Source organism: Scomber japonicus, chromosome 17, assembly GCF_027409825.1.
Source record: "Scomber japonicus isolate fScoJap1 chromosome 17, fScoJap1.pri, whole genome shotgun sequence".
In the NCBI taxonomy this organism is placed as follows: domain Eukaryota; kingdom Metazoa; phylum Chordata; class Actinopteri; order Scombriformes; family Scombridae; genus Scomber; species Scomber japonicus.
Window position 1 is genome coordinate 16,889,138 of NC_070594.1, and position 24,908 is coordinate 16,914,045.

The following is a 24,908-nucleotide window of genomic DNA, read 5'->3' on the forward strand; positions in this document are numbered from 1 at the left end:
GAGATGGCTGAATAGGTGTGCAAGAAATACTAAGACAAGGTTAGTGTTTTATTCTTCAAGTTGGTCAAGTTGTTGTCTGTTACATAATGGACATTGAATTGGGGTAAAATCAAGTTGGGGCAATGACAGCAACAGGTTGAAGGAGGGGTGGGGGTCAGGATGGAGTGGTTTAAGAGATTTTCGCATTTGGAGTGTTTCACTGTGTGTGCGTCTATGTATGTGTGTAAATAACTGTGTCAAGAGTTCGATGCCCTCTGCTTCAGAAAAAAAAAGGATTTTGTAAGAAGCATGAGGCCTGGGGAGATTATGGCCATGGGGAGAAGATGGAGCACCAGGCTCCTTTGTTCTCGGCTCTTGGGTTTGTCACTAGTCCAGCTGTTAGCCAGAGGTCAGCGGAGCGGGACACTATGCCAGGGAGCGCTGACGAGGCTTGATCCTAGGATAGAGCTGCAAAGGATTCAAAGAGAAAGAAGAGAAACTTTTAATATGAATGATTTGAATTAGATTTTTTAGGCTTTACTTGTCACTGACCTATTTCAATTTTCTTTCAATTGTTACAGCTATGACTACAGCTACACAATAAATCAATTACAATGACTTTGCAATATTATCAATCTTTCGCCAACCAGAATGTACTCATATTGCAATTATTACTTGATAATTTTCCAGAATCTAAATAAATCTTTTATTTTGCCAATTACTGCCTCAATTAATTGTTTTGTCAATAAAATTTAAGAACATTCGGATTAATATGACTGACCCAACAGTCCTAATGCTATTGGGCCAAGTACTAAAAAAATGGTCATAGTGACTTCATCAAATGTGTTTTGTGTTACCACCAGTCCGAGGATGGATACGTTAAGAAATTTCATTTACAATGAGACACACAGAACAATTACTTTTCTGATTTACTTCAGGCTAAACAAATAAAAAAAATGGGAAAAAAATGTCACACACTAAAAGATTAAAAAAGAATCCATATTACATTGATAGTCAGTAATGTAAACGTGACAATTTCCAGGTTGTCCTTCAAATAACGTATATTATTTCCCTACAGGTAAACTGATTAAAACTTCGTTGTTACCCCCAGCAGGTTGCGGGGTACGTAGCCCTCGTTGTCCTCGTGCCTTGCCCACCACCAATCCGTTTCACTGTCATCCTGTCGTCGCAGAATGGTGATGGCATCGCCCTCACTGAAGGACAGCTCGTCTGCGTTCTGAGCTTCGTAATTCCACAGAACATACACCGTCCCTTTGTTCATTACGCCCAACTTCTCCTGAACACCTGCACAAGAGTCAAAACCAGACTGTCAACACAGAGTGCATGTATCCTAAAAGTCATTATTTTCTTTTTTTGCAATAACCATTTAGGGTTGAATTGTTATTTTTATTCTGGAGTGAACGAGTAGAGTCCTGGTAGTGTTGGTAGTTACCATATAGGAACTGGGAACACTGGATGTAGCCCTCTTCCATTTCTTCACATTTATCTGCAGCTGTCTCCACATCACTGATGGTGGTGGCAAAGATGGCTGCCCCTGACTCAACCAACAACTTGCAGAGATGAACACTGTTGCAGGAGGCAGCGCAGTGAAGTGGAGTCCTATTCAAACAAAGACAAGCAGGAAAACTCAGAGACAAGAACACAGCGAGACAAACTGGGTAAAATGTCTTTAAACCAATCACTCAAAACTCTTGGTTTCAGAGAGCTTGGACTCACCATCCATCACTGTCTGCTGCGTTAACGTTCACACCAAAATCCAGCAGGAACTTGACTATGTGGTGATGTCCTGCACACACAGCGTTGTGCAGGGGTGTGATGCCCTCATCATTGGGAGTGCTTGGATTATCCACCTGGAAAAGAGAAGGACCCAGTTGAAAAGATGAAGGCTTATCCAAAATGCATGTGTGCAATAAATTAAATGATACGTAAATAGGATCAGCATACCTCATAGATGATCCTCTGGACGAGGTCGAACTCTCCCTCCAATGAGGCATCCAGCAGGAGAGCCAAAGGGTTAAACTTTACTCTGAAGCCGTGGCCGGTGCGGTCAGAGTCGGGCTTCTTCAGGTTTGTGCGCTTCTCCTGTAATAATGGAGAGAAGAAACCAGACTTTAGTCATTTAATACTTCAGATGTAACCTTTAATAAAGTTCATGTGTATGTGCCTCTCACCAGGGGCTGTGACAGCACTGTGCCGCTCTCCTCTGGAGTGCTGACCTCGGGCACAGGGCTGGGCAGCAAAGCCTCAGAGCTTCCTACATTGTTGTTGTTGTCGTCCTCCTCCTCCTCCTCCTCTGGTCCCTCTGCCTCAGCTGGGTCTTCAAGTCCTTCTGGTGGTGAGGGCAGCGGCTGGTTGTCATTAGTGTCAGTAGATGGAGGTGGAGCCTCAGAGCCCAGCTCGTCTGCCCTGGGTGGTGGCGGCAGCAGCAGTGTCTCAGATGGAAGGTTGCCATTGTCTGTATCAGCCACAGAGTCACCTCCCAGATAGCCAGGAGGATTGGCTGGCTGATAAAATGGTGTTCCATTACCCGCACCATTACCACCTCCTGATCCACTGACTCCGTTTCCCTCTATACCTCCTGCAAGAGTGTTGAATCTCTGGTAGAGCAGTTTCTGGATGTTGGGCCCACTGGGGCCCTCTGGCTCTGTGATGGAGCTGCGCTTCTTTAGGGGTCTCGGAGCATTGGCCAGCTTTTTGCGGAGCACCTCAAGGTCGGCATCACTTTGGTAGCGCAGCGGGGAGTGTACCATGGGTGTTAGTTTAGTGGGGCTGAGTGGTCGAGGAATGTTCTCCACACTGGGAGGAGGCGCAGAGGGTTCAAGGTGCTGGAAACCATCATGATCATCAAAGTCACCGTCAAACATATCCTCGACACAAGGTGGGCCTTGGAGCAGCGGGAAGGCCCCTCCAGCCTGGACGAAAGGCAGGGGCGAGGGAGGTGTCGAGCTTGGCGGGAGAACAGGTTTCCCATACACTAGAGACAATATGAAAAAAAGTTTGTGAGGAATGTGAAAAAACAAAAGAAATGAAAATTGTTTATCAGAAATTTCCAGACCTCAATATATTTTAATTTTATTGATGTTTTGTGAACCCAATATACAATGAATCAGTGAAAAGTAGAAGTTTCATTAAGATGTTTGCTTGACACTTATTTTTATTAGCACACAATTTTTGCAACCTGACTAAAAGTGACTTTTGAATAACTACAGTATATTTACCAGTGTGTGCTTTTTTGCTGAGTCGTATGTATTTTTAAATTGATCTACTTTATCTAATGTTCTTTTTATACCATCTTGTATTTTCTCATTACTGGGCTACAAATGTCGCTGTCCACTTTATATGTTTGTTTTGTTTATTATGTGTAACTATGTCCAGAAACCTCCTTCAGGAGTCCTTGTAGAATAGAGAAAAGTCTTAAAGTCTAAAAGATAAATCAACTAGTTGTTTCTGCAATAACTGTCATAGTTTAAGACGCATGGTAGATGTGGAAAATACTGTCTGCTGTAACTTCATAAAAAGCTCATGTTAACCACTTTACCAATTTTTATTTAAGAGGGCAAAATGGGATCTTCTAAGTGGCAGCGATACAAAAGAGACTTTTTCGCAGTAAAAAACATAATCCAATGATTCTTTCAACAATCAAACTGTCTCATTATGAAAGCAGCCTCTTTCTTCTTGGCTCTTACCTGCTTTGAGAGCAGGCTTGGGTGGCTGGCTCTTTGGTGCCGCCTGCTGAAGGTACATGTGATAGATGGAGCTGGAGTTCATGGTAGCTGGGCCTTTGCGTGGCGACTGAGGCCGTGATCCTCTGTCTGGGATGAAGGGGCGTACTGCCACAGCTGGTGGGGGATCCAGTCGCTCACTCAGCCCAGGAGGAAATAGCGGGGCATTCGGCTGGAAAGTGGGGCTCGGCGGCACTGAGATCCGCTGCTGGATCTGCTGGGAGGACGAGCCTGTGGTGGGGGGGACACGGGGCCAGGCAGGAGCCGGCGGGTTTGGGAGCGGGCGAGGAGGTGGTGCGTCCTTGCGACGGTCCAAAGAGCTGGCTGAGGTTGCGGAGGTGAGGTGGGAGCCATAGGGAGGTGGCTGTGGCTTGGGTATGGCAGGGGAGGCCATTTTGGAGTCTAGCACCTATGAAAAAACATAAAAAAACACATTATTTTTCTTTCCCAATTACACCAGGACGTTAACAGCTATAAACACAATGAACATCCTTGTACACATTAAAGGGGATTTGAAGAAAGAACCCTCACCTTTTCTGCATTTGGAGCAACAGGGGAGCCTGTGGGAGGGCTCTTGCCCTGGGTGTCAGTCCCTGAATCTCTTCTCTCAGGAGGCTTTAGAGTACTGGTCTTGCCTACAGTAGGCCAACCAGTATCATTAGCTACGACATAAACAGGACACAGTAAGTGTGTTGCAGAGGGTAACAAAGTGGTATGAACAGAATAAGTCTCTTTTACATCTCTGGGTAGTAACAAAGCATGTCCACCAGATCTAGGTCAAAATGGTTTAATTTCCATATCTTTAATAATTCAAGTGTTTCTCATTCACTGCATCAAGTGAAACAATTGGAATTGGAGTATGCATCACATTTAATACATGCACTGCATGTACATTTCTAACATTTTGACCTAGCATTGGTATTAAATGGAGGGTTCAGGATTTTGAGAAGCGTATCCTATTAACCAGAAACCACTGAGACATTCAAACACACTCAAAGCAAAAATAATGAAGGAATCAAGGCAGTTAATCACAAATTCCTGCACAAAGCTCTATATCTCTGTCAATAACACAAACAAATATTCGTGTCAGTTGATGGTCAGGTCAATTTTTCAATCTTTTGAAAAACTATGTTGGAGGTCTGTGCAATTTTAAACATGAGCTCTTGAAATTGGATTTTGCAGGTTGTCAATTTATCGAAACCACCACAAATGAAACGTTTCAAGAGGGGCTATTGATCAATAGGACAAAATCCTGAGCCTTCACTTCACAGCGATGATGGAAATGAATGTACCTGCATTAGTATTTTACTACTGTGCTTGTGTTTAGTCATGTATTGTCTTAATTTAGTTATTTTATTAACAAACATACAATTCTGGGATGGGCAACAAGTAACTAATGTCTGTGTTTATTTTTAAGTCTTAACTGATTTCTAAAAAACTAAGAATATGTGCATAATTAAGAAATGCACATCAAACAGCAAAGAAAGGGTGAAAAGAAAGAGAATGGAAAAAGAAAGACAGCAAAACAACAGTAATAGGTGTCGTACATTTCAACAGAAATCAGTTTCAATCCAAAGGTGTCTGTGGCAAATTTTCCAACATTTTCTCTACTACCTATATTTTGATGTTAATAAGAAAACATACACAGTTCACTGAATGACTTCTTGTCAAACTCTAACCAGAGTCTGAAAGGTATCAGTAACAGTTGCTAAGTGAATCCAATGATACTTTGACATGAACAAGTTTAATACCTTGTCATGTAAAGTGCTTGGTCGCTGTGAGACAATGGCGTGAGGGTTAAAGTTTGTCGGGGGTGGGGGTGGGGGGGTGTTACAAAAGCACCAAGCCCAAATATTTTGGACTACTTTGTATGAGTAAATTCTTGAGGCACTTGACTCATTGAACCTTCTCAGAAGTGCACAACCGCACACGGGATCAGCAGTGCTTCATTAGTGACATTTTCTTCATAGGAGGCACCATGTCAATTGGGATTACGAGTGTAAAATTTCTGCAGATGGCAGCAAAGGGTTTCAAGATGGCAGCACACTAGCTTTGACGTCATCAGCCAATCCACAAAGGAAACACTTTAAATGAAATGTCAACATGTACTCATGCCAGATTATGAAAAAACAGGCTCAGTACTGTACTGGCAGGAAAGCTTAATGACGCCAAACAAGGCTGCTTCTGCCAGTCAGCGATTGTTCGAGTTAAGCAGGCACAGATGCTCATCTCCTCCTCAGATTCTACAGCTGTTCATGTAAGCTTTATTTTGTCTGAAACTAGAGGAGAATATCAGTCCCATCACTTATACAGATGATCACTTTTGTGGAGTATGAAAACATCCGCAGATGTATGGAGATTCAGTGTGATTAGGCATAACCCATTCTTTGGAAACTGAAATTCTCAGCCAATTAAAGAAATAAGCAATTTTTAAAGATTTAAATAAGATTCTAGGCCTGACTCTGATACATTACAGCTGTAGTTTGGAGAAAAATCTCCGCAGCATGCTGAGGACCCTGTGCTTTAATTGAGAGAGAAGGTTCAGAAGGTGCCATCCCTCTGCTTTATGCAGCACTGTGCACTCACGGGACGTGCCGTCAGAGCCAGAGGAGGCTCCAGGGCCCGGGTGTGATTCTGGGAGGGACGGGGGTACCGGGTCCACAACGATGTCTAAATCAGACACCTTCCAAGGGCCGGGAGGCTTTCGCACACCGTCTGCCCCAGCGAACGTTGACCCCACCCCACACCCAGTGAAACAGAGACATTACAAAGACATGAAAGGAGAGAAAAAGGGAGGTAATCACAGCACACACGACACAGGAAGAGAGTGAGGTTAGACAGGAGGGAAAAAATGAAATCACAGAAATCAAGTCCAGGCAGAGAAGTCAGGTATGAAGGAGACAGTGTAACAGTAGGGCCCACAAGGGGATTTCAGTCCAAAGCTTTTCATGCAAGATGTGTTAAATGTGTAGTAGTGTAGACTCCATGTCTTCAAGCTACCCCGTAACTGAAACTAGCAACAACCTCCATCTACTTCACTACCAACTCTTCATGTTCTTGCTGTTTTAATGAGAGAATAAAGGTAAGAAAACTTTTCCTGCACCTTCAAAAAAAGAAAAAAATGACTGAATTTTCTTTAAAGGTAAGGATATTCACTACTAACTACACTTATGCTTCACCTACCTACTTGTTGCATTTTGAGAACAAATACACACAGATGTTTTTTTGTTGACCAACCTGACTTGGCACGGCCGTGGTTGGCTTGATTATTGACACCCAGAGTCTGAGGCTTCAGTGGGTCGGGTGGTATGGCGTAGCCCCCATCCTGTCGGCCTGGCACAGGAACTTGGATGTACGGCCCGACAGCAGCCACGCGGCCCAGAGTCCCAGGAGCTGGCTGTGGAGAGGGAGGCCCGTTGGCTCTGTTTAGCTGTAAGAGGAGAGAATAGTTTTTAATTTTAAAAGTATTCATGGTCAGAGGTATGAAGGAGTACGGATCTCAAGTATGTTCACAGCAGCCTTCGTCAGAACCATTTTAACAAAAAGAGTCTTAATGGGGAGATATGTTGAGTGGTCCTAGTCTTACAGGAAGGTTCTCTTTTTGACGTGCCTCAGCTTTTTTCTTGTAGAGGCGTTCCCGGAGCTCGCTGATGCGCTTGTCCATGAGCGTGACTTCCATGTTGCGCTTGTTCAGAAGCTCCTTCTGTTGCTGCAGTTTGCTGTTTTGCTCGTGGTTCAACTTGTTCCGGATCTGAGAATGACGAAGAGAAGCGGGCGTAAACACAGATCCACTAGCGCTCAGGAGTGACGTAAACACAAAGTGAACACTATAAAAGCATCTGTCACACATCTCTTATATTTGCACTAAGCTGTACCTGAAGCTCCTGGTAGAGTTTGCGGAGTTCCAAGGCTGCAGCGCCAGTTACTTGGCCACCCAGGGCTGTCTGTATGCCGTTAAGCTTTCCCCTCCGCAGGTCCTCCAGCTGCAGGCTGAGCTGTTCCACCCTCAGCATGGCCGTCTGTAACTCTGCCTGCTTCTCTTGGAACAGGCCGCTGACCTGCTCAATCTCTGCCGCTGCGTGTGAAAAACCAATCAGCTCACTCATAATCTCTTGGTTTGGTAACACTTGATTTAATTAGCAGGTTAACTGGATCTATTTTGTTATCCTTCCCAAAAATTAGAAACCTTATTCTCATCAACAGTGTCACCATAATATTGTATTTATACATACACAGGTTGCCATTGATGACCTTGCTGTAGTCCACCTGGCCTCTCATTGCTCGAATCTTCTTGAGCTTTGCCTCCTGGCTCTCCACACGTTCCTTGAGCCTCTGCAGCTTCTCACTTTCCGAAACAGTTTGTTGCTGACGCCGCTCCTGCTGCTTCAGGTAACGCAAGCGTTGCTCCTTCAGAGAGAGAGAGAACAAAGAGAGACAGAGATTTCATGGGTAAAGAAGTGAATTATGAGTTCTAACTTCGGTAACAATGCAAAAAGTCAACAATGCTGCTTTTTCAAGTTTGAAAAAACAGGACAAATACTGTTAAAAACTCTTTAAAAATGACAGAACCGGTGATTAATTATTTGGTGATCATTAAGTACACCATTAGCTGCTCTACTCTTTTGCTATTCTTCAGTCCGAAGCACACATGAATACAAAACCACATCACAGCTTCCACAACTACAGATATCCATGTGGCAGACAAACATTTAATGTAGGCTAAATCCTCCTACTGTACGTGTTAAATTAAATGCTACACTGTGTCAAGACTGTCTGAAGGCTGAAAAAAAAGGGTCAGATGACTTCATATCTCTACCCAACTGAGAACTGCTCCAGTTTAGGTTCTAAAATAGGAAATGACAGGCCCAGGTTTCCAAATGACCGCGGGGCTTCGAGTGGGCCTACTTTCTAGATACTACAACAAAGCCAATACATGGTCTTTCTATCTGCCGGTCTACAGTGGGCTTCTTCTTGCATGACCAATCGGCACAGCAGTCAGACTGTGTTAGTGTAGTGAAAGGTCACACAGAGTGACGAGGTAGACTGGTTTTGTTGACATTTGTTGCCAAGTGCTCATGTTCCTTCCATTAGAAGAGGAAATATTGACTTTACAAACACTCAAAAGTGATGGTGGACTAAAAAAAAACCTACATAAAAAGATTCTTTAATGATTACTGATAAGAAGGTGACGCTTAAGGAGGACTCCTCTAAATGGTTAGTGAGATGTAGTATCCCCAATTTTATAAGCTTGAGTAAACCTGTGAGTGACTGAAGTATGAATTCTGACCAGGCAATCCCAGCACCCGTCGACTCATGCTGCCCCCATCTCCTTTCTTACATAACTGTTTGTTATTTCAGGTCATGGTGGGGCTCGTTGAATCAACAGTAGTCTATTCTCTCTCAGACTGAAAGCCTCAAGACTGTAGCACAAACACACTTGACCTTTAATGTCAGAGCAAGTTCACATACAGCTCATGGAAACACTTTAGATGATGAGAAATATTATTTAAAGCTGTATGAAATTAATAGAGGAGATTTGGTCTGTTTGCCTTAAATAAAATTCTTTAGTGAGAGATACAAAATTTAGGTTTCATGGGATACAGCATTTACTGACACAATTTCTTCAGAATTCTGTTTTTAATTTGACATTTATAAACAATATCAGCTGTACAATTAAACAGTAGTCTAGCTTGTTGTGAGCTTCCTATGCTGAGTTACCTGTGCGTCCCACTGCTAAGAGTAGTGCCTTAAAAAATGAAAGAAACAATAATATGAAGACGGGATGCTACCTTTGCAACAAGCATCTGCTGCTGAGCCTCGATTTGCTGCTGCTGTCGAGTGGCCATCTCCTGCAGCTCTGAAAGCGTGAGCTCCACACGCTGATTCCCAACCTACACACACACACACACACACACACACACACACACACACAAGGATAACAGGTCAACACATTGATATTGACACCAGTTGCTTTGTTACAGGTGCTTCCTTATCATCTTCAAAGAACCTGACCTTTATTTTTCCCCTCCATGGGAGCTGAAACCATGATGATACTTTCAAGGGATACAAAAATCTGCATTTAGCTGCTCTGAGTAAAAACTAAAAGACGAATAGTTAAATTTGGTTTTGTGATGCCTAAAGCCTTGAGAAGTCTGCCATGGGCGCCCCTGCATTGTCATGTATCTGTGTATGTCATTGATGTTACTAATAAGTACCTGAATGTTGTTTTTATAGCACTTTTAAAACGGAGAGGAAAAATATAATAGGCATTAAAAAGTTGCGTAAGATAAAACATTGCATACGAATATAACCCAAAAACAAAGTACAAAGAAGTACTCCGTAAAAAGCCATTTGCAGGAATGATTTAAAAAGATGTCTGGGTTTGGCAGCCTGAGGGTCAAACAGCAGGACACTTTACAGAGAGCAGTGAGATTTGGGCTCTCCTTCCTCCACAACAAGGCCTTGAACATCATTATGATTTTAATTGTGAGGATTTGCAAGGCTCAGGGGACAATATGTTATTCTCTGTTAGTACACATAGCATAGGCTTCACATCACATGGAGAGGAAAATACTGAGCTGTAGAAATGAATCTTTCACCAAAAAGAGCACATAAAACACCACAAGACTGTTCTGTTACAGCATTTAATATAGTTTTATAATGGTTTAATATCGCTTTACAGCGTTTAATATCAGGTTGGATTTCCAGCAAAATCCATCTGAATTCCTCTTTGGTAGCCTTTTGATCCAGAAGGGATGAAATAAAGCAGAACACTGTTATTACTGTCATTTCACTGTAGTAAGTAAAGCTACCAGTTGAAAATGGTTGTTTTCATTATTGGATCAATCTGCTGATTATTCTCTATTCATTGATTTATCATTCGGCCTATACAATGTCAAAAAATACATTTAAATACTTATTAAAGTTTTAAAAAAGCACAAGATTATGTCATGACATTGCTCTCTTTTCCCAATGAAAAGTCCAAAACCTAAAAGATATTCACTTTACTGACACAAAAGAGAAATGAAAGCTGCAAGTCCTCATAAAACTGAGAATGTTTGTTTTGTGTTTTTATCTAAAAAAAATCAATCAATTACCAAAATAGATGCAAATTATTCTCATATTAAAACTTCACACAACAAAAAACTTTAAAGTTAAGGGTTTATAAAATGTAGCTCAGACTAAGCTGCTGGAGTTTTTTCCTCTTCAGAAGTTATAATATTTACCATGCCTAAAAGAAAAAGGGTACACCTGAGGCTGTTGGGAATGTTGTTTGTAAGGAAGATATTTAGCCATTTAGTCAAAAATCTAAAGTATTGGACAAACTGAAATTTTGACTTGATAGCCCTCCGTAAGAAGTCAGGTGGTCAAAGTTTTTAAAACTCATCAAGGCCAAAAAAATGTTTCACTGCCAGAAACTGAATTCCCCCCTTCTGGAGCCAGATATCAGCAACCATGTGTTATATAAGAGTTCACAGAATAAAGAAGTCTGGCTATCACATTCAGTCCTGTTTTTTTACCCCAAAACTGGCTTTTGTACACTCTTCAGAATTTCCTAAAAGCAGTTTCTACAGTCAACACACTGGCAGACTATTCTTCAATAAAACAGCATACTGATACGATAAAGTCCAGGTTAAATAAACATGACATGCAAAAGGAAAGAATACCGTATACACTGCTCCTCTTCAATTCTATGAGGAAGAATTTTTACGACTCATCTTGCCCGAAATAAACATTCCCAGGAATGATTGTGAAGTGAGGCAACACAAGCCTTACATACATCATTTCATCTCTGACAGGGATACTGCCCATCTTGCTCAAACTATGTTTCCCTACCTGGCATTTGTTAAGGCATTTAAATATAAGGTTGCCTAGGAAGACTCGGGGTATGGGAGGACGAGGTGACTCAACCGAGGATGAAATGAGGAAAGCGGGGGAGGCCACTGGCACACAACAGGCACGCTCAAATGCACTCAGGCAACACTGCATCAGTGACAATTCACCGGAGGGACAAACCGACACACACACACACACACACACACACACACACACACACACACACACACGCACACACACACACACACACGCACGCCCTCAGACAGTGATGAAGAGGGAGTTGGAGAAACACCCTACTGAGCAGCCGACCACCGGGCAGAGAGAGCATCACTCATGAGGGTTGTAATCTTATCACAGTGCTACATCACCCTCTACATCATGTATGAATCTGTACATATCTGATTGTGAGAAGCTGATAGTGATGCATGATTATAGCTAAAACGATCAGCAGGATAATGTTTAAAGAACCTGTTTTTTTTATAATGATTATTAATGCCAAAACATCTTATGGATACAAGTATTTTGTATTTGAAATGGACAAGTTACACTAAATGTTTCAATACTGTCAATAAGCTGTCATCTTTAATTACAGAAGCTAAAATCATGCTATAAAAATGAGAAGGAAATGAGTAGCAATGATCGCCGCGTTCCCCTGGGGCACCTCTGCTCTTTACCAAGCAGTGTTCCTACTCACAGGACGAGTAGCTCTGCTTGGTGGAGAGAAAGCCTGCAGGCTTTGGGCAGCAGCCCGTGGAAAAGCCAAAGCAATGATCCTCTTAGGTACCGTTATATCATCCAGCGGCCTGACTGATATAATCCTCTAAATCAGATATTAGGAAGAAAGTCGGACACAAATGAGCCTCGGCACTTAGGAGGTTAAGCAGAGCAAGCCGCCCAGCTGATCATGCTTTCCTCTTTAAAAAGAACAATTTGCAATGATAAAAGATTCTTTGATTGTTGCATATTATAGCGTGAAAAAAAGAAAAGTCAATCAATAATTGAACTTTACAGACCCATAAACATATATAACCCGTAGACACAAACAGTAAAATGTCGATTATCAGGATATTCTGGGTGCTCTTGTGCAATGCTGCTATAATCTTTTTTTTTTTTTTTTTGGGAAACAAAAACCACAATCCCTTCATCTCCTGCTGCGCTGGATGCTTCCCTCCACCCTTAAGGTTGAATTAGTTTTGATTCCTTGACCGCAACACTTTCCTATTGTGAAATCTGGGACAGATGGTCGGAGTGAGACGGGGAGAGAAAGAGGATGCCACGCCAGAGGCTGCTTTTATCAGACCAATTCACATCTCCAACCACACACATCCTGAAGCTAGAGCTGAACGTACACAGCGACGGGTATACAACAATACTGCTAGTTTTACTGCTCTATTTCCAGACACATTGCCAGTATTTCCCCATCAATATCATCAGTGTGTCTGGCTCTTCAACACTGGCTTAATATCCAAATCCACACATAACCACAGATCGTGAACTTTTACCTCACGTGAGTAGATTAAAGTCTCCTCTGAGCTTGTCTTATGTAGTGTAGACACAGCAAAGTGAAATCATCAGGGCTCACAGGACGAATGGCTTCCCTGTTGTATAAACTCCAAAATAGTTTTCCTTTTTAACCCCAATTCATCCACTGAATTACAACAGGCTATTTCGTGAGCGCATTTCTATTTTAACATCATTTACATGACACTAATTAAGTCTCACCCCATTCTCGTTGTGCTTCTCTCCAGTGTTTCCACTTCTACGGCTCGTCTGCTCCTGAGTCTGCTGACTCCCTGCAAAAAAAGAGACATTCGCCGTCACAATTCACACAAGTGCGGACAGACGAGAGCAGTGCACATTCAGAGGCAGCAAGCATTGTCAGGAATAGTTTGAAAATTCACTGACATGATTGCACACGACAGAACGGATTTAAGAACTGGGACGAGGACTGCTGACTAAAGCCACCTGACACAAAGTTGATGGGTTTTTTTTAAATAAGAAAGGCTTGATGGATAGAGGAGAATAAATTAATTTAAACTTCACACTTTCTTTATGCCTTTTTTTTTGTCTCATCTGAATCATAGTCAGTGAGTTTCTTAAATACCTACCACCTGTTACCTTTGTGTGTATTTCCCCTTTACATATACAGTACATATATATATATATATATATATATATATATATATATATATATATATATATATAATAGACCCCTTTACAGTGACATTTAAACATTGGTACTGTGTCTCAGTGAGTCTCTGATTTTGTGCTTGGGCTGGCATTTTACGCCTGGCATTTTAAGTGGCCATGTTCCATCAAAACAATAACACAAGATTAATATTAATGCTGTGTGTGGGTGATTCATTCCTTCAGCATGCCTCATCAAGTATCCTACAGAGTCTTTGAAACTATTTGTGCTGTTATAAAGGACACAGGGATTTCCCGGCACCTCTACTGGAGGGCTGCTCAGCTATAGATGCTGGTGTCAGTGTCTCTGACGTCCCTCGACTCCATCCTCCTGCAGGGTGGAGAGACTACGCAGAGAGCTGAGACACTCTGACGATGCTCACCTTGATCGCTGCCCTCAGTCGGCGAATCTTCGTGCCGAAGGAAAAACTTGACCTCTTGTTTCCGTGGTCCCCATTTCTGCAGATGTTCATACATCATGTGCTCGAAGGGGATCGCTCGTTCTGCAGAGAGTCATGAAAACAAGATTTAGATGTTAAGACTTTCAACAGCAAAAATTTGTATCAGTTAAAGGCAAATTCAATCAAGAATGAAAGATAAAAACTCAACAATGGAAAACGTTGCAAAAACATCACAAAAAAACAGATCTGAGCACTTCTTGCTTTCATCTGTTTATCTGTTAACAGCGAGTGTATTGCTTTAGGTTTCCAAAATTAAAATAAGCCTTTAGATCTTCAGGAAAACTGTGATAACTACAGGCTGAATAGTTTTTATGTTTCAAGAGGATGGTACTCAGTGGGCAAAAAGAGAACAAGAGACAAAGAGACGTAGACAAAGACAGAGAGGTTTTAGGAGGTTTGGGGGGGCAGACGGCTGCATTGTCAGGCACTAGCCGAACATGATTGCATAACGCGGGTTAATAAAGCCCTCGGCTGGGATGTTGTTTTCAACAGGGGAGTGGCCCCTCAGCAAAAATGCTGATAACACCGGGTGTGTCAGTACGAGGATGGTGATGAGAGCGAATCGTTTCGACCATGTGGAATCTGTTGTGACAGTGCTGTGGACTGAACCGGCACGTAACCTTTTTCCGTCATACTAATTTGTACTTGAAGTGAATTATTCTAACCTGGTTGGGAATGGGGAACATGTATTTCTTCTTTTGACAGTGTGAAAATTACTTTCTGGACTATCCATGACTGATTTCTCTCCGCTCAGGTAGTCACGCATGGCCCTGCTCAGCACCTGAACATAACTTTGATAGAGTGCTTGTTTTTAGATCAGCAAGGAAAGCTAAAATGTTCTTATATCACCTTCACGGATTAATACCTTTAACTCCTTCTTTCCTCTTATATGTGGCATGTTCCCCACCATGAAATCAGCACTCACCATTCTGAAATATGGGGCATTTTGTGCACTGCCACAAATAATCAGTCTCTCACACTCTATAACAGGTAGCTCAACTTCAACCACGTCTTACCGTTGCCTCTCCAGACCTCGGCCAGGTGGCAGCCGCTCTCGCCGGGCTCTTTGCAGAACTCGACGACATCGCGGCACGTCGTCTCAGGAGTGATGGGCACCTCAGTCACAGCCTGTTCCCCATCGCTGAGGTACACCGTCAGTATCATCTGAAGAGGAGAAGAAGGATAACAGTCAGGAGGAGAGTGACAGGAGAGTAGATTTAATGATTCTGTTGGAAATTGAGCTGTTGTTAGTTTGTATAAAACAGCACAGTAAAAAAAAAAAAAAAAAAAAAAGGATTTGACAGGAATGAAAAATGGCAGATCACGCTGACAGAAATTAAGATGACTTGCAGATAGTGTAGTGATAGAAATGAGAAAGTGTAATTTAACTGACGGTGTAATTTGAGGGCGAAGCTTAACCCGCTCTGGCGTTGTACAAAGCCCAGTGTGCTGACGCCACATTTCGTTGTCCACCAGCCTCGACTGTTAGTTTGAGCTGCTGGTGGACTCGTGCCTGTGCCTGCCACAGCACTGTTTACTGTGATTAGGGCCCATCACGGCGTTAAACATACACAGCCTGGACTGGGAGGTGAAGACACAGCAGTACGTGCCCCCACATGCTTATGTCTGTACTCATATAGAAGCAATACAAGCAAAGATCACACATAGCTTTTTAAGCTCTTAACAAACAACATTCAAGACATGTCGAATCTGTGCACGCCCAATCCAAAATGTTGGCCTTTCTTCATGTGTGATGGTTAAAAAACAAAGGGGGGGGTTACTGCTGTAGATGTGTCTTCAAGTGCTCATTTGTACCCACAACTATCAGACAGCACAGTAGAAGGCTGACATAGGAAAGTTTCTGCGTATGTACTTGTGACCTTTGAACTGATCTATCAAAAGGTACTGATAGTCTATAGCTTGAAAAGTAGAAATTAAATAACTGACCAATTTATCAATGAGCCGTCTCATAAATAATGGAATTGTGATGATCAATTTATCATTAAGGTGTGATAGATTATCAAAAGCAACAAATACCTTTTCTGTTACATGATTGTCAATTGACTACCTTGTGTTTTCTAGTTTTCTTGTGTTATTTAGTCAAAATAAGCTTTTTTTAAACTTTGGGCCCAGAGAATGTATAACTTGGGCATTTATCATTAAAGACTCCCTCCAGATTTGTTGTGATATATATAAAAATGCTGTGCTTAGAATAATAATATAAGCTAATATGTTGTTTCCATTAAAAAAAGTCCAATTTACCTAATTGAAAAATCGATAAATATGCAAATATTTTTTTATTTCAACAGTTTCACTGTTGGATTTGAGATGTCTCCTACTTCAATGTAAAGTCCATTCTTAGTGTTTGTGCACTGGAGACTTCAAGTTTCCACATCACACTTGTGTAAGTTGTGTACTGGACCACTATTAAAGCAACTCTTACCTTTCTTGCATTTCACACAACACTTGAACAGCACCAACCCTTCCTCCCTCCTATATCCCACCCCCGCACTCCCTTTCCCTCCACCATGATTGGTCAGAGTTTTCACAGAACCATATGAGAATGGAATAATGATTAGTTTCTATGCCTGGTGGATCTATCCAACATTTTAGAGTGCCATTACCTTATTAATAGCATTTTAACCTAAACAAGAAAATGCGTAAAAATGTAGCAAAGGTAAGGATCGCTTTAACTTCAAAACTATCTGTGATGTCACAAATCATGCCCATAAGCCTGGCAGCATCTAGCAGTGAGGTTGCAGATTGCAACAAAGTGAATATGCCTCCTCATCCCCTTCAAAACATGTAGAAGAAACCTACGGTGGCCACAGGACTCATGAAAAACACGAAAAGCTTTGTCTAGAGCCAATGTTTGGTTTGTCCGTTCTGGGCTACTGTAGAAACATGGCGGTGCAACATGGCGGGCTCTGTGGAAGACGACCCGCTCCCTCTGTAGACATAAAGGGCTCATACTATGGTAACGAAAACACAACAATTCTTATTCTCAGCTAAAACATACCAATAAATATTATATTCCATTTCTGCCAAGTCCATTCTGCTAAATGCCTCAAATGTTTACAAACTGCACCTTTAATTCAGACATTATCTGGAACTGGAAGACAATTTACAGTAATATCAACAATTATCTCAAAGTAAAACACACACATGCACACACACACAGGCACGCACACACACAAACAAACGCAAATCCTCATGCATAAAAAAAGGAAAGAAGAGAGGAAGAAGACACGCACACAAAAGAAAATCCTAAAATCCAGATGAGCTGATAAAACATATCTAAGAAGATTCAGTCACTACAAAGTACTGACTCACTGGTTTAAATACTTCTGCAAGGCATAAAAAAAAAAAAAAAAACTACTGATAATCCATTCTGAATTTTGGTTGTAAAATGTGAAAACATACAAAAACATTTTCAAAAATCATGTGATGACTGGATTCTGGATAAACAACTTCCTGGTTCTTATAATGAGATTAATCTAAATTTTGGTTGAATAAAGCCTCTCATGCAGGATGAGGTGCTCGCTCTCTCTACACTCTGATCTTTTCATTTTGACAAAAAAAAAAGTTACACTCTCTCTTTCATCATTATGTTGAACCAGAAAATTCAATTTAAACAGATTGAAATGATGTGTCCTATCTGCCTTGTTCTGGCCAGGAGAGTTAAATAAGCTTTTACTTCTCTGCTCGTGTCATTCGTGTTTGGAGAGGTGAGAACATGCCAAAAAGGATTGAAATGGAACAGCATCTCTACAGGATATTTATTTCCCTCTGCAGTGGCAGACAGATTTTTATTGTTTTTTTCGTGTGTGTGTGTGTGCGTGTGCGTGTGTGTGTGTGTGTGTGTGTGTATGTGTGTGTGTGGCACAAAGCGTTCCAGGGGGCTGAGGTGTGCCTTCCTGTTTCATGTGACAGGTTTTTTTTATGTTATAAAATAAAAACAGAACCGAGAAGAGGTCAGAGAGGGAACCAAAATGGAAAAATATACATATACCAAAAGCCAGGAGCGTTTGAAGGACGTTCAAAATGTGGTAAAAATGTCTATCATGGTCTTCATGCAAGTTAGATTCAAGCTCAGCAAGCTGTCAGTAAAGAGTGGTAGAGGTCAATCTGGGTTCCTTATTTCTAACCTGCTCAATATTTTACATTTTACTTTTCTACACTCCTTAAAAACTGGATGAATATTCAGTTACAGAGATGACGTTCAGCCAATCAATCAACATTTGAGCTTCAGTGATTAATTGATTGGTTGATTGACAAAAGAAGGAAAGAACAAAACACTTGAAGTATTCGACGTGGGCTGTGGAAAATTCAAACTGACAATTTTAATAGACAAAATGATGAATCCATAACATATTTGGAAGATTAATTCATCGTGAAAATAATCTTTACAGCCTTCAACAATACAAGTCGTGAAATGTGAAGATAATGAACGATCTAAATTATCAAGAATTTAATGGCACATTATTTACACTATCACAAGGACAAATGACTGACAAGCGACAACTCCACCACTTCGGTACGTTGAGCTACAGTCTATTACAACATGACTACAATAAAGCAACACCTGAAAACTGAAACACACCAACCTTGCCACACAGTTGCATGTGTTTAATGACTTATCAGCTTAAATAGTTCACATGTGCACATTTTAGTAGACACTTGGATGTAGTGAAGTCCCACCAGCACATCAACTACACATGTGGCCCCGGGCTGCATTTTGTATTGCTTCAATAACTGTCAGAGTTATGCCCCTGACATATAAAAATCGAGGTTTACTCACTGAGCAAGCTATAGATCATTACTCCAGGAGTTTCCTGGAGACAAAGTGACTCATCGTTTTAATGATGCAACTATGTGATTCATTGACATTTTCTGCAGCAGCCTCTGAAACAATGTGATTATTTGTGCTCGGGAGCCTCTGAGACTTCACTCAGCCGATTATACACTTAACTACCTGGACCATTCAGACACTCACAGAGCTCATCATCCATCTATACGCTCATGCTTCTGCCTTTTCTGGTCCAATGCAGAGATGCACTAGTAATGAATGTCGTCTCTGTGAGCTGATGTGCAAGAGCATTAACCCAAGAGAAATAAAAAAAGTGGGAAGAACATTGTGGTGGGTCTGCTGGAGACTAGTTATGTCCACATTTTACTGACAGATAATTGCTTTGCTAATCCCCAAGGGATACTGGAGAGCAACAAGCTGCATAATAAGATACAACATAGTACAGGAATAAAAAATAGTGGGCACAAAACAGCCCAGTATGTTCAGCAGCAACATCAGTCTGAACGCTGATAAGACTGGTGCCATTATTTGAATTTGCTCCAGTGGAGATCACTCTGGCACTCTGTCGGGGGTTTGACAGTAGTGCTTAAGAAAAGGAAAACATGTAAGAAAATTTAAATAAAGTTGAATAATTGGTCTGTCGTAAACTCCAATTTTATAATTTAGTAATTTATCACTGCCAACATAATACTAAATGACCTCTAGAGCAAAACAAACCTTCACATGCTACTCTTGAATAATCCAGACACTGAGATCATCTAAGTGTCAGGTTTAAACAATCAAATTTGGTTTCTGACCACAGTAGACCAACATAGAATACTGTCAAATAAACCTTCACATCAACACAAACTAATCATGTGTGACAGCAAAGAAAAGAGAAACTCCAGCAGTCCAGCTGACCGACCATTGGAGAAATACCAACCGCCCTCACTAAGGTGCGTCTGCCCATGTTCTTGACTCTTTTGACCGCCCTCCGTTTCCTCCTGATCTCCTTCTTTGGTGGCCGGTGGTGCTCCTTCGCCCAAATGGGATTCTCCTTGGAGAGGCTAACAAGGCCACGTAAGACTATAGTCACAAACCTCTTCATCATAGCGCTCCTGCTTTTGCAGGCATGAGACTGAATCGTTACGCCATCCCGAGCAAACCTCTGAAACCGACGGTGGTGTGTGCGTTGGAAAAAGTGCTGCAGAGGAGACTTGGGAGGAAAAAACACTTGCTGTGTGTATAATTCGGGGAGGGAGGAGGGAGAGAGCTAGACAGAAACAAACAGCTAGAGAGAGAGAGAGAGAGAGAGAGAGAGAGAGAGAGAGAGAGAGAGAGAGAGAGAGAGAGAGAGAGAGAGAGAGAGAGACACAGGGTAGTGGGTGTGAGTGGAGGAGGGTGCCGTCAAGTCTCTCTATTGGTAAGTGTCTCTGGGTTGTGCTGCCAGCTGAAACACCAATGAGTCCCTTCTAATGAGAGGAGTTTGGCCACAGCTGTGACTGGCGGGTCAGGCCGCTCTTATGCAGAGTCAAGAAGGTGGATGTGGAAAACACATACATGGCCAGAGACATAGAATGTGTCTTTTTTGGGTGATGCATAACGCTACGACGGGTACATCTGGAGATGGAGCATTCATCACTTTACTTCTAAGAGGAAGAGAGATGCTGGGCTGGCCTGATGCCTGGCGGGATGACTCAAACTGTCATTTCTTCTCACAAATCCAGTCACTCATTTACTCACAAAGAGGTATCCATGATGAAGGAAAAAAGATTTAGTAGAATATTTCTACCCGAGAACACAAAAGAAAAGTGACCCTCACAACTTCCCGCAATTTTGTAAATACGCCCCAAAGTCGACATATTTAAATTGTTTTGTACAAATCCCAAAGATGCCACAACCAGTGAAATTTTAGCATTTGGCATTACTTTATAAAATCAATTAAGTAAATCAATCAATCATCAGTTGCCTATATTTTTGTATTAATCAACTAGTCATTTCAGCCCTACTAAATTTAAGTCAGTGGTATAAGACGAGCTTAAGAGACGAGCTCTGCACTCATAACATAACAAAAATGCATATAAACATAATAACGACTATATTTTTATTATCGATTCATCTGTTTTTATTTTCTTGATTAATGAATGTTGTTTTGTCAAGAAAATGGTGAAAAATGTCGATCACAACAGTCTAAAACCAAATATATTCCGTTTACTGTTTTAAAAGACTAAAGAAACTAGAAAAAGAGAACATCTGAGAAGCTGGAATGAGAGAAAAATGACTCAAAACGTTTAATCCATCATCAAAATAGTTGGTGATTAATTTAATAGTTGCCATCTAACTGATTGATCGTTGCAGGTCTAATGAACAGTAAACTCATTAAAACCCAAGACGAGCTCAAATGTGTGCAGCTTCCAGGTAAACAATCTGATGACTCATGATCTCATTTTGTTTTGTCTGTTCAGAGACAAACATACAAAGCGGCTGGAGAGCGACGACCGTACAGCAGCAGCTAAATCTACGGCTAACGTTCACTGGGACATGATGAGGTTGTCTTTGACATTCTTGATGCAGCTCAAATATGCCAAATAACTGCCCATCTGGGTAAAAACGGCAGTGAACCATACAGAGGAAAGATGAGGAAATGGTGTGACAAATGATGTGGAACAAACTGAAAAGTCCAATCAGCCCGACTTTCCCAAAGCTGAATAAGAAATGCTGAAATGTTGTTGAATGTCCCAAGTTATTCTTATTTATTACTAACAGAAACAAATAAACTGTTATGGAGAGAACCATGGGAATCATCTGCTGCCTAAAGGAAACATATGTCCCTTTGACTGAAAGCTGACTAAAGCATTAGAGGAAGGCATTAAGAAAGTCTTATTAATAATGTATACTTGTTCAACCCATAACAGGAGGAGATCTAGCAAGCTTGAACAGGTGGGAGTTCTTAAATAAATCAATAACGGACTCTTTTCATCTGTTTACAGTGAGTTTCAGAAAAGGGCTCAACACTAACAGTCAAATCCATTCAATTTCTGACATTTTCCTTTTTTTAATGGCTGAGTGCTTTATGCTATAACTGCGTGTCGTTTTGAACCACTTCCGAAAATGGGAAAGCAACAATAAGATGCAAATGTTTAATTCTCCTGTAAGTCACGTTCTGCCCAGCTCCACTGTGTGAGATTAATGCCACTTGACAATCTACTCAGCTCAAAAGTTCCCCTTAACAACAGGGCATTAGTCGACGCAGCCACACAGACCTAGATCTGCCAAGGTCTCATTGGCTACTGGAGTCACGCGAGAACCCAGCACGGGGCTGCTCTCTGCTCCACTGGCTCTTTGACTCTGATAGCCTTGTTGGTGCCACGGGGTACAAACGTCCACTGAGGCCACCGTCGCAGTCAATCCCGTGGAGTCCACGGCCGCAGCAAATATGCTGTTACTTTGTGCTGCCGGGAACTTAAAGCCACTCTGAAGACGTGCTTACGAAGCAGTTTGCAGGACTGAAAAGGTACAACTTAAATGTTATGCTGCATTTCTAAACAACGCACGATCATCTGGAGAAATAACTAGCTAAGAATGACTCACCTCCGCTTATGACGACACCTAACTGAACCCACTGTAAACTCACCCTGCGTCTGAATTACATGTTCCCCTCCCTGAAGGCCAAAGGGGTTATCACGTTCCCACAATTCATCACTGCATTCTCAGCATGAACGTTAACAAAAGCGGTCCCAACAAAGCGCTATTGGGACAGGGTTACCATTCAGGTTTTCTATTCTCTGCAACGTTGTGCGTCTTGAACAATAACAACAGGGTAAACAACAGGATGAAAATATGTGTTCTTGATATAGAAATGACCCAATACCTGCTGGACCTACTCGGGTAGAAATCATTCTATTTCCAAATGATGTCTTTTAAAACAGAAATTCATTATTCATTATGGCAACTTCAACAGAAATGTCCCATTTTACTTGCTCAATACTGCAAATGTGCTACTGTAACAAGGATTACATCTTCAACCGGTGACACACACATATTATCTTTATGTTATAATATTGTCCTGTGCATTAATAGCATTTAGACTTCAGATCCTCCCCCATCAAGCTTTGACAGGCACTGTTTATATTTTGCCTTCCTGACATTTCTGTCAGAGCAATCATCAACGTGAAAAATTTAAGTCCTCCAGCTACATACTCATGTCACAGAGATACTGTACAACCAGATAAAGCAAATCTCTACATTTCTTGAGGGGAATCAACTACAGCTGAATAGATTTGTACAGATTAGATGTGAAGGAAGCGTTCAAGTGCATCAATCTTTCCTGAACCATCACATGCGAATGAGGAACTCCAACAAGTGTGGATGAAAAGAGGAGGTGTAGTTTACCGTTTTAAAAAGGAGAAAATACCTATTTAGAAGTTTGATTGTGGAGACACTGTTCAGTCCAATGAGTGAAAGTGAAGGAACTGACCTTTAGACATGGGAGGGTGGATTTATAATCTAGATTAACCCAACCTCAATGATACGAGTGATGACATCTGCTTAAGATAGAACAAGGGGTGGATTAGTGTGCACTTACCGGCATCATATTGGCAGCTCTGACAGGTCAAAACTAGGGGTGCATCGGCAAGCTGGCTCACGGCTCCCCCGCTAATCTTCAATGGCAGAGTCAACAGAGACCCACCTTGCTAGTGATGGGCTCTGGTTACTCTAATGTGACAACCAACTGGGCCTCAGTGCTCTCTGTGAACCAAAACAGAGAAATTCATCAGAGGGCTATAAAACTGAACACTATGAGCGTCGCCAAAGTAACATGTTCTGTTATCAAGCTACAAATGAGTGTTGGGTTTAAATGGCCCAGGCGTGGCTCTCTGCTGATACAAACAAGCCGATGGTTAGCCAGCTCCAGTGCTGCTCGCAAAGCAACGCCGAAACGAGTCAAAACAAAATGAAATGCTGTGGCTCTCTATTACTGAACAACGACATACTTATTATACTCACCAATGTCAGAGGCGACTCATTGTTTCACCGTCTAAATAGCAGCTACTGTACAGTTAAAGGCACGTAGCTGACCGAAGCAACTGTCAACCAGCCAGCCAGCTAGCGTCCTCTCGGTGAGCTGTTAGCCGTGTTAGCTGCTTTCAGAGGCGGCTAAAGGGCGATCTCTCCGCTCTCGTCGGTCCTTTCTTGAGCTTGCATGGGTTGTACATGTGCACAAGCTGTCGATGGAGTGTTTCTCAGGAAAATGAAAGTGAGTAAGTGTCCATCCAGGTTGATAAACGTGTTTTATCTACGAACACAGCGATTCATCGTTGGCTAGCTAACCAGGCTGGAAAATACAAATATCTGGAATCCAGTTGTTGACGGAGGGAAGGGCGGGGTTACACAGCGGGATGGGCGGGGTTACACCACAGCAGGGAGAGTGTCACATCAACGTAGAATGTGAAGAATCCAACGTCCCCGCCCGCTGTTACTATGTTAGGATGGTTAGGACAGCAGCTCATCAACCTGCACCCCATACACAATATACTGCCGTGTTTAATGCAGCTACCACAGGTTCACTTTAGCTTTTAATGGACTGTCATCTCACATTTTTATTGGAGATGTTGATCATCATTAGAATAAAACATGCAGGTACAGACACTTCAGAAAGAAATGCTTTAAACTGTGTAACCAGTGTTAAGTAGTTCTGTATTTCTCTGTAGCTTCACTCTGTTACATTTACTGAGAAGAAATGTGTAGTTCAATTACAGTAACATAGCCTATGAAAATGTAGATTACAAATGGGGTACATCTGAAGTCAGACCTGGAAGATTTTCCTCAGTAGGGTTTTTTCCTCATTATTAGATATTTAACATGTTACTGAATTGTTGTTTTTAATTCTTTGGAAACAATATGTTGTTTATA

The 24,908-nt window shown here is 41.7% G+C and overlaps 1 protein-coding gene across 2 annotated transcripts; it reads right to left on the reverse strand.

Moving 5' to 3' along the window:
* Positions 1-35: 35 nt before the first annotated feature.
* Positions 36-24,297, reverse strand: ppp1r13bb (protein phosphatase 1, regulatory subunit 13Bb). 2 transcript variants are annotated; one of them, XM_053336548.1, is made up of 18 exons: positions 24,003-24,297; positions 23,581-23,744; positions 15,223-15,370; positions 14,129-14,248; positions 13,281-13,351; positions 9,512-9,613; positions 7,955-8,129; positions 7,598-7,797; positions 7,333-7,473; positions 6,960-7,152; positions 4,254-4,384; positions 3,687-4,131; positions 2,172-2,974; positions 1,945-2,082; positions 1,717-1,850; positions 1,433-1,599; positions 1,085-1,284; positions 36-447 (listed from the first exon to the last, which is right to left on the reverse strand). In XM_053336548.1, exons 2-18 carry the CDS (start codon positions 23,587-23,589, stop codon positions 406-408), a joined length of 3,219 nt encoding a protein of 1,072 aa, XP_053192523.1. In that variant the 5' UTR covers positions 23,590-23,744; positions 24,003-24,297; the 3' UTR covers positions 36-405. The 2 variants fall into 2 exon arrangements, with proteins under 2 accessions (XP_053192523.1, XP_053192522.1); XM_053336547.1 differs by having other exon boundaries at positions 7,309-7,473.
* Between the last annotated feature and the right edge of the window lie 611 nt (positions 24,298-24,908).